At 43.6% G+C, this 12808-nt stretch overlaps 2 protein-coding genes and 1 non-coding gene across 3 annotated transcripts in view; 2 read left to right on the top strand and 1 right to left on the bottom strand.

Moving 5' to 3' along the window:
• Rab14 (RAS oncogene family member Rab14) overlaps positions 1-2559 on the top strand; it is a 512826-nt gene extending 510267 nt beyond the window's left edge. The window contains exon 8 of the transcript XR_013898589.1: positions 2549-2559. The gene's annotated coding sequence lies outside the window, so the exon portion shown is untranslated. The remainder of the gene's footprint in view (positions 1-2548) is intronic.
• Positions 1-12808, bottom strand: part of wds (WD repeat-containing protein wds) — an 86092-nt gene that overhangs the window by 51673 nt on the left and 21611 nt on the right. The window contains exon 4 of the mRNA XM_080277738.1: positions 5540-5703. Coding sequence (XP_080133864.1) covers positions 5540-5703 — 164 coding nt within the window. The remainder of the gene's footprint in view (positions 1-5539; positions 5704-12808) is intronic.
• Positions 10995-11113, top strand: LOC145406984 (5S ribosomal RNA). Its single transcript, XR_013898649.1, has one exon. It is a non-coding gene; the product is annotated as a 5S ribosomal RNA (ribosomal RNA).

Below are 12808 nucleotides of genomic sequence, written 5' to 3'. Positions count from 1 at the left end.
TGTGTAGATCAGATATTCATTCTTAGATCTTTAGTGGAAAAGTTTCTAGAGAAGGAAAAGAAGTTGTATGCGGCTTTCATGGATCTGGAGAAAGCATATGACAGGGTGGATAGACAAGGATTGTGGAAAGTGTTAAGAATATATGGAGTAGATGGGAAGTTGTTGAATGCTGTGAAGAGTATGTACAATGGTGCGAAGGCTTCAGTGCGTGTGGATGGTGAACTAAGTGAATTTTTCTCTTTGAAAGTTAGGTTGAAACAGGGATGTGTCATGTCTCCATGGTTGTTCAATCTGTACATGGATGGGGTAATAAAGAGGTACAAGGTAGGATAGTGGATGCTGGAGTGGCCCTGGTGAGAGAGGATAGTGTTTGGAAACTCCCTGGACTGTTGTTTCCAGATGATACTGTGTTGTTGAGTGAAGACGAAGGGGAGCTGCAAGGCTTGGTGGATGAGTTTGGGAGAGTGTGTAAGAAACGGAATCTAAAGGTGAATGTAGGGAAGAGTAAAGTGATGGTCTTTGAGAGAGGTGAAGTCAGTGAATGTACAGCGAGGTTGGATGGTGAGGAATTGGAAAATGTGAGTACGTTTAAGTACTTGGGTAGTGTAATGAGTAAGGATGGAGGTTTGGAGGGTGAAGTGCTTGAAAGGGTAGAGCAGGGAAGAAAGGTTGCTGGTTCTTTGAAAGCAGTGATAAGAAACAGGGAAGTGAGCATGGAAGTGAAAAAGTTACTACATGACAGTATTGTGATACCAACTCTAACATATGGAAGTGAAGCTTGGACGTTGTTGGAAGGACACAAGTCAAGAGTGAGAGCAGTGGAAATGAGTTATTTAAGAGGAGCCTGTGGAGTCACATGGAGAGACAGGGTGACGAATGAGGATATAAAGAAGCGTTGTGGTGTGGATGTGGATGTGATAGGAAGTGTTATGAGGAACACACTGAGGTGGTTTGGCCATGTGGAGAGGATGGAGGGTGAAAGACTGACGAAGAGAGTGTATGTGAGTGAGGTGGAGGGGGGAAGAGGTAGGAGGAGGCCAAGGATGAGATTGAGGGATGGGGTGGAGAGGTATATGAGGAAGGGGTGTGTGAGTTGGGAGCAGGGCAGTGAGATGGTGGGGGACAGGGCGACTTGGAGGCAATTTGTTTGTCGCCACCCCAAACGGGATTGAGGTGTCTGGCAATAGATAGATAGATAGATAGAAATGATTGGCAGGAAATCAGGTAGTTCCAGGTGAATGTAAATATCACTTAGGCTTCTCCCTTCCTTTCTTATATATATTTTCATTACGACAACAGGTCATACAGCATATTTCAAGGGGAAATAAACAGGAAAAATTAGTGAACGAGTGCACGTGGGGTGCTGCCAGGTGATAATTAGCCAATTCCAGGTGTATGGCACTATCAATTACCTTTTATATATATATATGTATATATATATATTATTTTGTACGAGAATAAGGCATAGGGCTCATTCCAATGGATGAAATGAGTGGAAAAATCCGGGCAAGATTTGCCTAACACGGCGCAGCTGGGGCAGGCAGGAGGAGAGGGTAATGGAGGGGAGGTAGGGATGGGAGTCAAGAACGGGAAGAAATGGCTAAATTGTCAACAAGGGATGGGAGTACAGATGACAATAGCAGCACTGACTATTGTTAGACACTGGCAGTATTGACAGATGATACAAGCAACCACTTCAAAGCCCGGGCGAATTCAAAATAACACAGAATCACGAAAGTGACGCCCTGTGGTATGATCCATTGCACCCGAGCGTCAAGAAAGTGATGCCCCACGGTTAAGGGGTTAAGTCCACATCCATGAGCACTTCTGTTGACAAATAAAAATCTAGGACCACTACAAATTGCTGCACTATACTTGTCTCGGGGGCGATATGCACTACTGACGAAACCTGGCCAACAACAGTTAACTTATGATTGGATACTGAATGCAATGAACGTCAGCACTTGCTAATCTTTAATCCTAATCTATCTGCTATTCTCTCTTTTATCAATGTTGCTACACTACCGGTGTCTACAAAAGCTGAAACCTGATACTGTCCCAAAATCAAGCGTATCACTGGAGTGTCTACTTCACTTTGAACTTTTCGAACTTCCTCCACCTCAGCATCTGAAAGGTCCTAACAGCTCTCATTCTGTCCTACATCCTGTACGCTACACACAACATGACTGGCAGCCTGCATTACCTCAGGGGCCTCTAGTCATTCCCTAGGTGGTTGGGAGTTTGGATGAAATTGAGAATCCTGCTGTGGGAGAGGATTAGCTGTTGCAGGATGTATACTTGGCACACTTTTCTCTGGTTTTCTACTCAGGTTAGGTCCACCCGGGCATCCCTCATGTCCCCTTCCAAAGTTGGCTTTCATGCAATCGAAACAACTTCCTAGTTCCGGTTTCATTGGGCAACTCGCCCAGTCATGTTTACTGCCATTTGAATACCATCCACAAGGCCACAATGTAGGTCTAGGTTTAAAAGATACCTGACGTACAGGTACACGAGTCGCCAGACAAGCGTTGTCACTAACAACTGGAAGTGTGATTTTAGTAGGGGTTGGAACATAATTATCACCAGACCCTTGTTCATCCACCACTTTTGCCACTCTGCGCCACTGTCTATAACCCCTTTCTTTCTCTAATTCTGAAATAAAGATCTCCTTCATTGCCAGATCTTTAAACAACTCTAATCGTTCCCTAACTTCCTTGGGTACATTTCGTAGCACTGCTTTCTTCCACATCTGCTGCACATTGGGAGGGTTAATATGGGGATGTTCTCTACAAATTGCCGTAAGTTACTCTTGAACTGTCTAACAAATCTCTTGGGTGGATCCTCAAAGTTATACTCCATTTAGGCAGGCTCGCAGAATGCATCAGCGATCCTTGCGGGACCTCTGAACTCCTGTTGCAACAATGTCTTGATGTCCCCATAAGTACCACCTGCCTCATATAAACTTAACTCTCCCAAAACATATGTAAGCAACTCTGTGTCCATACAGGTGAGGGCTACCACCTTCTGAAGTTCCGCTGTTCTAAGTCTGCAGACACTGTCTCCACCTGCATCAAAAAGTGATCCTCCAGGGTCCTAGTATGTAGGCCATACATTTCACTCATTCTTAGAATATCAACATCCTTGCACTCTAGTACTACCGAATTTCCCTGATAGCTCCGCATACCTCCTACAGGCAAATTTGACCACTGTGGAGTTGACTGCCTAAATGGATTTCCAAACTTTATAAGGGTATACTGTGATGGGCCTCCAACCTTGGTCGGGGTGAGTCTGGGTGGGTCTAACATCTCCTCCAAAGCTCTAATACGCTCAAAACACTCATCAATTGCGGATGGTTCCTCCCTTGGGCATTTCAGTCTCAAGGTCGATTAATTTTTCGACAAGGGACTCCATCATGAATTATACAAACGTGAGCAACCCCAGGAGGTGAAGCTCAACTACAGGTAAGCCCTTAATTCACGCGAGGGTTAGGTTCCCAGACCCTTCGCGTATATGGTAAATTCGCGTATATGTTCTGCCCTTGTGTGCACATAATTACACGTCTATACGTATATTACATCTGAATAATACTGTGTATGCACTACATACACCTTATAAACTAGCATAAAGTATTAAAAACAACAAAAATGTAACAAATTTAAAACTGAAACCTGACAAGCACCGGCGTAGGTGGAGACACTTCAGCAGTCTGGTGCACTAGCCCTCACTGCCTCCCGTATGCTACATTCTGCCTTCTTTATTTTATGAACAGTTGACTCATTCACCCCAAACATGCGGTTACAAGACAATTCACAGGCGTAGGTGGAGACACTTTAGCAGTCTGGTTCACTAGCCCTTACTGTCTCCGGTATGCTACATTCTGCCTTCTTTATTGTATGAACAGTTGACTCACCCCAAACATACGGTTCCGAGACAATTCACCTTCAAAACATGGACAATTCCCCGTCATTCTATTAATATACTTATTATTGATTAATTAATACTTTAATAACTAATTTTCAGGGGATTTTATAACTCATATAAGTAAAAAACTAGTGTACTGTACTTGCTAAATACACTGGTATGTAAATAAATGACAGGGAATCGTCCTGATGGAGAATTGTCGCTGACATTCCTCCCTGAAGTTTGTCCAACACTTTAACTCTCTCTGTCAGCAACATCACTTTACAAGTCAGTTTTGGTGTGTTTCCACATGCATCACTAGCACTACGCTTATGCCCCATGTTGACAGACAAGGCAAGCAATTACTGGAAGGCAGAAAAATATGCCACATAACGATCTGCAAATCATGCATGGTCCGACCGTCGGATTCAAACTGACTGTGTGGTGCATGGTAGACCGATCTCCCAGGCTCCCACACACACACATACATATATGTGTGCACACAGGCAGCAGGTAGGCATTTTTTATATTTTATTTATTTCTCTTGTATATTGAAATTACTTATTTGAATACTATAATTTTGTTTTAATTATTGTACGAAAAATTCGTGGAAAACCGAAATCGAATGAAAAAAGTTCGCGTGAATTAAGGGATAACCTGTATTAAAATGGCTAACTCCAACACCAAAACAGTACACACTACAAATACATGTACCCTCTAGTTCTACATATAATGCCAAGTACATATACCTTTGAGAACTGGGAGATGAGCTACTACCTTAATTAGATTTAATGACAATCATCTAAATGATCTCTCAATTATTACTGACAAGTTTAATTACCCTCACATTAATAGGTCATCCCGACGCTGTGCCACCACTTGGCGCATGCATACATGATGCTAGATTACGTGACCATAGGCACATGTTCCTTCTCACTCAAGTTTTTATATTATAAAGAGACAATACTAATAAATTATGGTAGGAAAAAAAAATGACTTAGCAACTAGGTAACTTAATCTACATTCAGATCACGTCTGCATGGAAACAACTAAACCCTGGCCACTCTCTCTCACTTAACCGAACTTTTGGTCATAAAATAAACGATACAACTCATTATCACTTCCGGGCACTACAGAACAAGCTTTGTAGCTAGAGTGAGGAGAGGTTGGAGGAAGTTCAAGGACCTGTTACATTATGGGGGGTGGGGGTGGGGGCTACAATTATAACTGAAGAGTTGAGAAGAAGGATGGGACTTGAATGTATTAGTATTGTGATGAGGAAGGATTGACTAGGATGGTCTGGCCATACTGAAAGGATGGAGGATAACAATTGGGTGCAGAAGGCGAGATGCATGATCGTCATGGATAGGGTTGCGAAAGGCAGACCAAAAAAATACCTGGGATGTGGTCACTGAGTGTGAACTCAGGGATAAGAGACTGATCTGGGAAGTTGCCAGAGACTGAGCAGTGTGGAGAGCCAAAGCCGTCATCAGGTGACCAAGGTCAGCACATGCGAGCAAGCTGGAGCCTTTATAAATTATATAATACAATGACAAGATCTAAAAATACCTAACTTTGGTTACTACAGCATGACAAGCACTGTACCTTGTAAGCAAGATGAATGTTTGTTGGTACTTACCGATGCTAGCTCCCAAATCTTGAGGGTCTTATCATCAGAGGCTGAGACAAGGAGGCGACTGTCATGTGACCAAGCCACATCACTTATTCCCAGCTTGTGTCCAGATAATGTCTTCTCAAACTTGCCATCATAGGCTCCCCATATCTTTATAACCTTGTCGGCAGCTGTAGAAAAAAAAAAAAAAAAAACAGGTATATACTGTGAAAAGTCATGATTAACGACTACTGGTATACCACAGTATAGTTGTATACAGTGCTCTTCCTGAAAAAAAGAAACCTACTGTGCAAAACCAACCAGCACTTAATCAACAGCATACAAGTACTGTATTACAGAATATTCTGTGGAATTTAAAGTACAGGGGTGGCAACCATCATCCACTCGTTTGATATAGTACTGCCAACTTCTTCCTTCACCTTTACCATTCTTTTTCTGCCTGCCCTCCTCTCTTCCTATTTCTCCCATCTTTCCTGTTACTTTTTATTACTCCTTTTCAAGTAGCTTTACACTGAGTAACAAGCCTGATGTTTTCCTGTAAGCCAGGATACCATTGACAATGCCGGCAGGTAACCATATAACCAACCCATTTATGTTCCTTATGCATCAACAAGTGGGTTGGCGGAGGGTTAGTGCCCCCCCCCCTCCAATAAAACAATTAAACAACTGACTCAAAGTCAAATGGCCACCCCTTACAGGATTATGGTGTCTGGCCATAGATAAACAGATAGATACGGTACAGTACAGAACTGCTTTATATCAACAATCACAATAAAAGCTGCTTGAAGCTTACCATAAATTTGTTATATTGAATGCTAACTTTATGTATCTGTATTATACTAGGTTTGTATCATTCAGAAAGGCTACAACATGCTTGCATGCCTCAGCCCTGGTCACATGGCAGTTCTCCATGCTGCTCGGTCTCTGGCAGCCCCGCTATTAAGTCTCTCATTCTTGAGATCACCCTCTATGACCTTATCCCAGGTCTTTTTTTTGGTCTGCCTCTTGCAACCCTACCCCTGACGCTCACACTTCTCACTTTACTCATCCAATTGTCGTCTTCCACCCTCTCAACATACTCAAACCATCTCATTCTACCCCTCCTCATCATGGCACCAATACATTCCAGTCCCATCCTTTCTCAGAACTCTCCAATCACAATCCTAGCCCCACAGGCCTTACTGTTGAACATCATTTATTCTCACTGCAGTTTTGTTATTTCATTCATCAGTTTTCTGTGTTTTTATTAGCTTATCTAACAGCATAAACACCAGCAGAGATAATGGTATACCATTTATACCAACATAACTCATTCCGGTGGCATATTTGGCTGTGGATTTTTTTTTTTTTTTTTTTTTTTTTTTTGGTGCCCCGGGAACAGGTATCGGTTGTGTCACAATGAGAGCTGATTTTCCAACCATCTTCAGGTTTTTGTGGATTTTTGTTAATCATGCATTGTTTCCTTGGTGTTTAACATTAATAGGGATACTCCTACGTGTGATCTGATGTTTTAGTATGGCAGAGTGACCAGAAAACAGTGCAAAATCAGGAGAGGTACTGTACATACCGTACAGTAGTGTACAGGTAGGGTATTTTTTGGTTTTCAATGTTTTTTTTCTGCATGGTTTTCTTGGTGTTTAAAATAATTTTGAATATTCCTATGCGTGTTTTGATCTCTAAATATGGCAGAATGACCAGGAACAGTGCCCAAATTAGGAGAGGTACTGTACATACAGTAGTGTACAGGTAGGGTGTTTTTTGGTTTTCAGTTTTTTTTTACATGGTTTTCTTGGTTAAAAATTATTTTTGATATTCCTATGTTTGTTCTTATATCTTAATATGCCCAAATGACCAGAAAACACTGCCAAAGTACAAATAGGTTAGGTATAGGTTGGAGGCTGGGTATAGTAGCCGGGATATTGTTCATTATCCGGACAATACCACAACCTGGACATGCCTTTGGCTCTATTACCTTGGAAAATTGAGGGACAACTGTGTATGGTTTTCCAGCCGTAACAGCTTTGGACTTTGCCCAGTTTGTGTGTGGGAGAAGGTGAAGGACACAATACTTACCCATTTTTCCCTCCCTGTCTTACAACTTGGCACTTTGGAAAAACTTTGAGAGGAAATTTCCTTCACTCCATTTCATTTTTTCCACAGGCAGCATGCACTAGTGCAATGAAATACCTTATTCTAAACCAAGGGGCAGATGGTTGTACTATTGGTTAGGCTTTTGGTGCATTTTCTTGACACTTGGCTAATGCTTTTCTCACTAATTATGTTATATAATGCTTGTTCTATTGGCACTTCATATCACGTGTATGGAGCATATTACGTATTTTGCACAATAAAACAAGGCCAAGAAATATACGCAAGTGCTACCACAGACAGTCATTTTCTGCATGTGTGCATAAGGTTTACAAGCACGTCACATTAGCTTTGGGCATATGTAATTACTTGAAAACACACACACACACACACACAACACTTTTCTGTCTCTGTCCATTATTTATATACAGTACATGCTCCCAAACACCTGTGCTTAGAATTCTGGTTCGGTGGAACACGAAAAAGCACTCTGGACAAAGTGTAATCCTGCACTCATAACACTGATAGGCCGTTTCCTTGCGTGCAATGGGATGACATTCTGTCGTTCAACACATATGACAATGCCTGTATGTTACGCGCTGCAGGTGTTCGGCCTAGATGGACGAGATTAAGCTTTTCCATGTATTGTGCACTGGCAAACCTATCAGACAGTGGAACCTGGTACACTTGCCTCCTTCCACCTGCAACCTCAAGAATTCCATACTTTTCAAGGGGCTGCCGTGCCAGTTTTTTATCATACTCACGAAAGGAGATTCTTACTCACAACCTCCTTGTAAAGTATGAAACTGTTCAGAATACTAATATCCAAAAGGTGATGAATACTTTTTAATACCATCTGCAAGACTTCCAGAAAGCAATCTATCTCTCCAATCTGCATGTTAGATTTATCCCTGAGCCGTATGTTGATACTGTATTGTAATCAATGAAGGCATGTGGCTTCAACAAAGGTTGCCTGGTTCCGTAGTCTGTCTTGCCTGTGTCTTGCAAAACCCCATGGTGAGCTGTCGTAAGCATGCTGACCTTTCATTTGTCGTGCCAGTGAATGGCCAAACATGATGCCACATATTCTGGTTAACTGGGCACCTTTCTCAGTCTTTTCTGGGAGTGATGGAAAATTCTGTCTTCGAGCACGGACAGTTCCACAGGACCCACTCCCACGTTGAAATAAATACTGCATCAATGACGGCGAAGTGTAGTAATTGTCGGTGCACAAGACATGGTTTTTGTGGAAGTACCTGTCCATCAGCCCTTTTACCACAGCAGCAGAAAACCCACGGGGATCATCGCTGGGTATATCCACATCCGTAGCTGAGTACACTATCACGTCTAGCACATATCCAGTCTTGCCATCACATAAGACAAACAACTTTAGGCCAAAGCAATGCCATTTGGAAGGCACATACTGAATAAATGCTAAACGCCCCTGGAATATAACAAGTGACTCGTCAACAACCACTTCCTGAAACAGCTGGAAAAGCCTGATAAATAACTCACTCAGCATGGTAAGAAGTGACCTGATCTTCCACAAACTGTCACTTGGGGCTAGGCCTTAGTTCCCGTTGAAGTGAAGGAACTTGAGAATAGCCAAGTATCTGTCACAAGCCATATACTTAACAAAGACAGGTGAAAGACATGTTTCTTTACGTGTGTCATTATCATGGTCAATGTGAGCCACACATACACATCCCTCAACTTCACTGCCATCCATACTTTCAATTTTGTACTCTGTGACATCGACACCTCAAGCCAGTGAACAGATATAGCCTGGTGAAAGTTTATCTCCTCCACCAGGTACAGCACAATACTGGTAGTAAATTTGTCTTGGAAAAAGGACATGATTTTTGGTTGTCCTGCCCCCACGTGCTCCCACTGAACACCTGCCCCTGTCTCATCAATGGCAGGTAGGGTAGGCTGGAAGCCTTCACCCTCCTCCCAGACAAAAGTGTCAAGCCTACCGATGCCGAGGCTGCTGGAGCAGGAATAAGATGCCTCTTTGCACCACGAGCACACCCACGGCCAAGGGCAGGTGGGGAAGGGGATGGAAAGGGGGAGGTGGAGGTGGAAGAAGATGCAGGTAATGACTTACCTGTGGCGGGGACTCCCTGGGGGTGATGCTGGCTTGCCACGTGTCCGAGATGGGACTGCAGACCTTGTTCTCCTCACATATGAAGGGCCAGATTGTGGGGAAATGGACCTTCATGTGCTAGGTTGTGGTGATGAAGGTCATGATGGAGATGGAAGGCGACCTCCTTGCTTGGGGCACAGTGGATAGACACGGCAGCGGCGTTTCTGAAGAACATGACCGTCATCGTCACCACCATCTCCTTCACTTTCCACACTTCCTGGTGCATCCTCCTCTTCACCAGTAACAAATGCATCACTTTTGTATGCCTCTCCAGCCTCCTGAAGTACTTTCGGGTCCATATCCAAAGTGTCTGAGGGAGCAGGGATGGGCACACGTGACATGTTGCTATCAACGTGTTAACTTCCTCCGTTTTCTGAAGACATTTCGCCACTCTCTGCATGAGTGGACACAGTACCATCAAGTACATGGCCAATGGCACTGTCACTAAGCCTTTTCCTAGCATTCTTCAGCAGGAGTTTGGCTGGAGTGGAAGATGCAAGGGGGCCACAGATGACAGGGACGGATTCAGTTGAGAACAATCCTGTAGACATTGTACTACACCTGGCCAGGGCATGGAACAGACTGACTCATGCTCCAGTGCGGAGGTGGGAGTATGCCACCACCCATTGGTGATGAAATAAATTGGCGGCAGCTTCAAACAATTGCAGCTATAGCTGTCACCCAGCATCCCCAATCCACAATCTTTGTGTCAGATATAACTGTCACCCAACATCTAGAGGTTAAAGATGCATGTAACAATTAATAATCAGTTTGTTTTTCTGGTTGATTACTGAGCCAAACAAGGGATACTTCTCAGGTTACAAAAGTTTTTTGAATTAATTAATGGGCAAATTAACATTCTACTGCACAGAATATAATTTTTTAGTAACAGTGGGACTTTTCATAAGGGAAATTGTTTGGATATATTGAAAGGCAGATGGAGGATTACTGACTGAGGAGGGCTGCAGGTGTGAATGTGGAGGGAAGAGTGCTCACAGGCAGACCGAGGAAAATGTGTGGTGAGGTCTTGCATTATGGCCTCCCGGCTAGGGGACTGGACTGGACTGGACTGTAGCTGAAGATGCAATACACAGAGAACCATTATCGGAAGAAAGGACCTACATATGCAAGCATGGTCAATGGCCTCTAAATACAGTAAACCCTATATAATTCGGATTAATTGGGGGGAACCCAATGTCAAATTATCCAAAAATCCGAATTACTGGAGCTAACGGCCATACCACGTTGAGTACACCGCTTCCCGTTCGATCAGCGAAGTTAAGCAACGTTGGGTCTGGTTAGTACTTGGATGGGTGACAGCCTGGGAACACCAGATGCTGTTGGCATAACGTTCTCCCTACGTGTCAAGTGGGGTTGGTGGAGGATTAGTGCCCCTCCCTGTAAAACAATTAACTCTAAGCCGTTGGCCACCCCGTTTGGGATACATGGCGTCTGGCAATGAATGAATGAAAAATGCTTGCTCCTATCACCAAATCACACCCACGCTCACTAAAGCATGGCTTTTTCACAAAAACATTGAACAGTACAGTATATTATTACTTAATACTTAAAGAGTGCACAATACAATAAATAAAACTGTCAAACCTTGATAATGAAGTCTTGCAACACAGTAGTAGTGTGCAGTACAGTACAGTATACTTAACCCCTACACCGCGGGCTTGTTTACCAATGATTTGCGTGTCCCGTGGGGTTATTTGGGCTCCGACAGACTCTCAAAAAATCTATCTATCTATCTATCTATATACCTAGGCTGCTTCCCCCAAGGAAAGGGAGGTAGCCGAGACAGGACGACTCACTCTCCATTTACTCATCCATTCAAACACATTCATTCGCATCTTAGCCCCGAAGGGGAGAACGGACAGATCCTCACCACACCACACCGCACAAGGGTCAACTGGGCAATGCAATCAGTGACATCCGCAGCAGGGCCCGACAGCAGAACTGGTTTACCCCTGCCACATCATAACAGACCCATCCCCTTACCCGCACCTGACCTGACTAGCTGATCAGACCAAATGCGGGAGAATATCCCCTCAGGGCCGCGTCATCACTTATTCATTCACAATTTCTCTCCATTTATTTCTGTCACGCACAGCCACTCTTCCTTGCTCAACAGACATCCCTCTCGCATCCAGCGCTCTCTTCACACTGTCCATCCATCCTATTCGTGGTCTTCCTCTCAGCCTTACACCTCTCACATCAGATCTAGTTATCTTTTTCACCAATCGCTCATTATCCATTCTCTCCATATGCCCAAACCATTGCAACACCCTCTGCTCAACTCTGCCAGCCATCTCCCGAACAACTCCAGTTCTCCTTCGCACTTCATCATTTCGCACCCGATCCATACGCGTCACTCCACACATACTCCTCAGACATCTCATCTCCATTACATTCAAACTTTTCCTCTCTGCTACACCCATATTCCATGTTTCAGCCCCATATAATGCAGTCGGTACCACAACACCCTCATACAGCCTTCTCTTTACATCCATTCTAAGCGAACGACATTTAAACACTTTTTTCATTCCTCCCAGCACCTTTCCTACTTCATTTATTCTAAACTTCACTTCTGCATCTATTCTTCCATCCACAGCAACATGTGACCCTAGATATTTAAAACAATCTACCTCCTCAAGCAACTCACCATTCAAAACTATATTCATCCCCCTACCATCTATCAACCTCGTACACTTCATCACTTTACTCTTATTCTCATTTACTTTCAATTTCCTCCTTTCACACACCCTTCCAAACTCCTCTACCAACTGTCTCAATCTCTCCTCTGAATCAGTCACCAGTGCAGTATCATCTGCAAACAGCAGCTGCTTCAGATTCCACTCTCCTCCATCAACATTTACCAGACTCAGACCACCTAAAACTCTTGCATTCACCTCCCTTACAACACCATCCATGTAAATATTAAACAACCAAGGCGACATCACACATCCCTGTCGCAGCCCCACTCTCACGGGAAACCAATCACTCACAGCATTTCCCACTCTTACACACGCTCTACT

Source organism: Coenobita brevimanus, chromosome 71 (assembly GCF_032717465.1).
Source record: "Coenobita brevimanus isolate Jiangsu-jjx chromosome 71, ASM3271746v2, whole genome shotgun sequence".
Lineage (NCBI taxonomy): Eukaryota > Metazoa > Arthropoda > Malacostraca > Decapoda > Coenobitidae > Coenobita > Coenobita brevimanus.
This window is presented reverse-complemented; position numbering and strand designations above follow the sequence as displayed.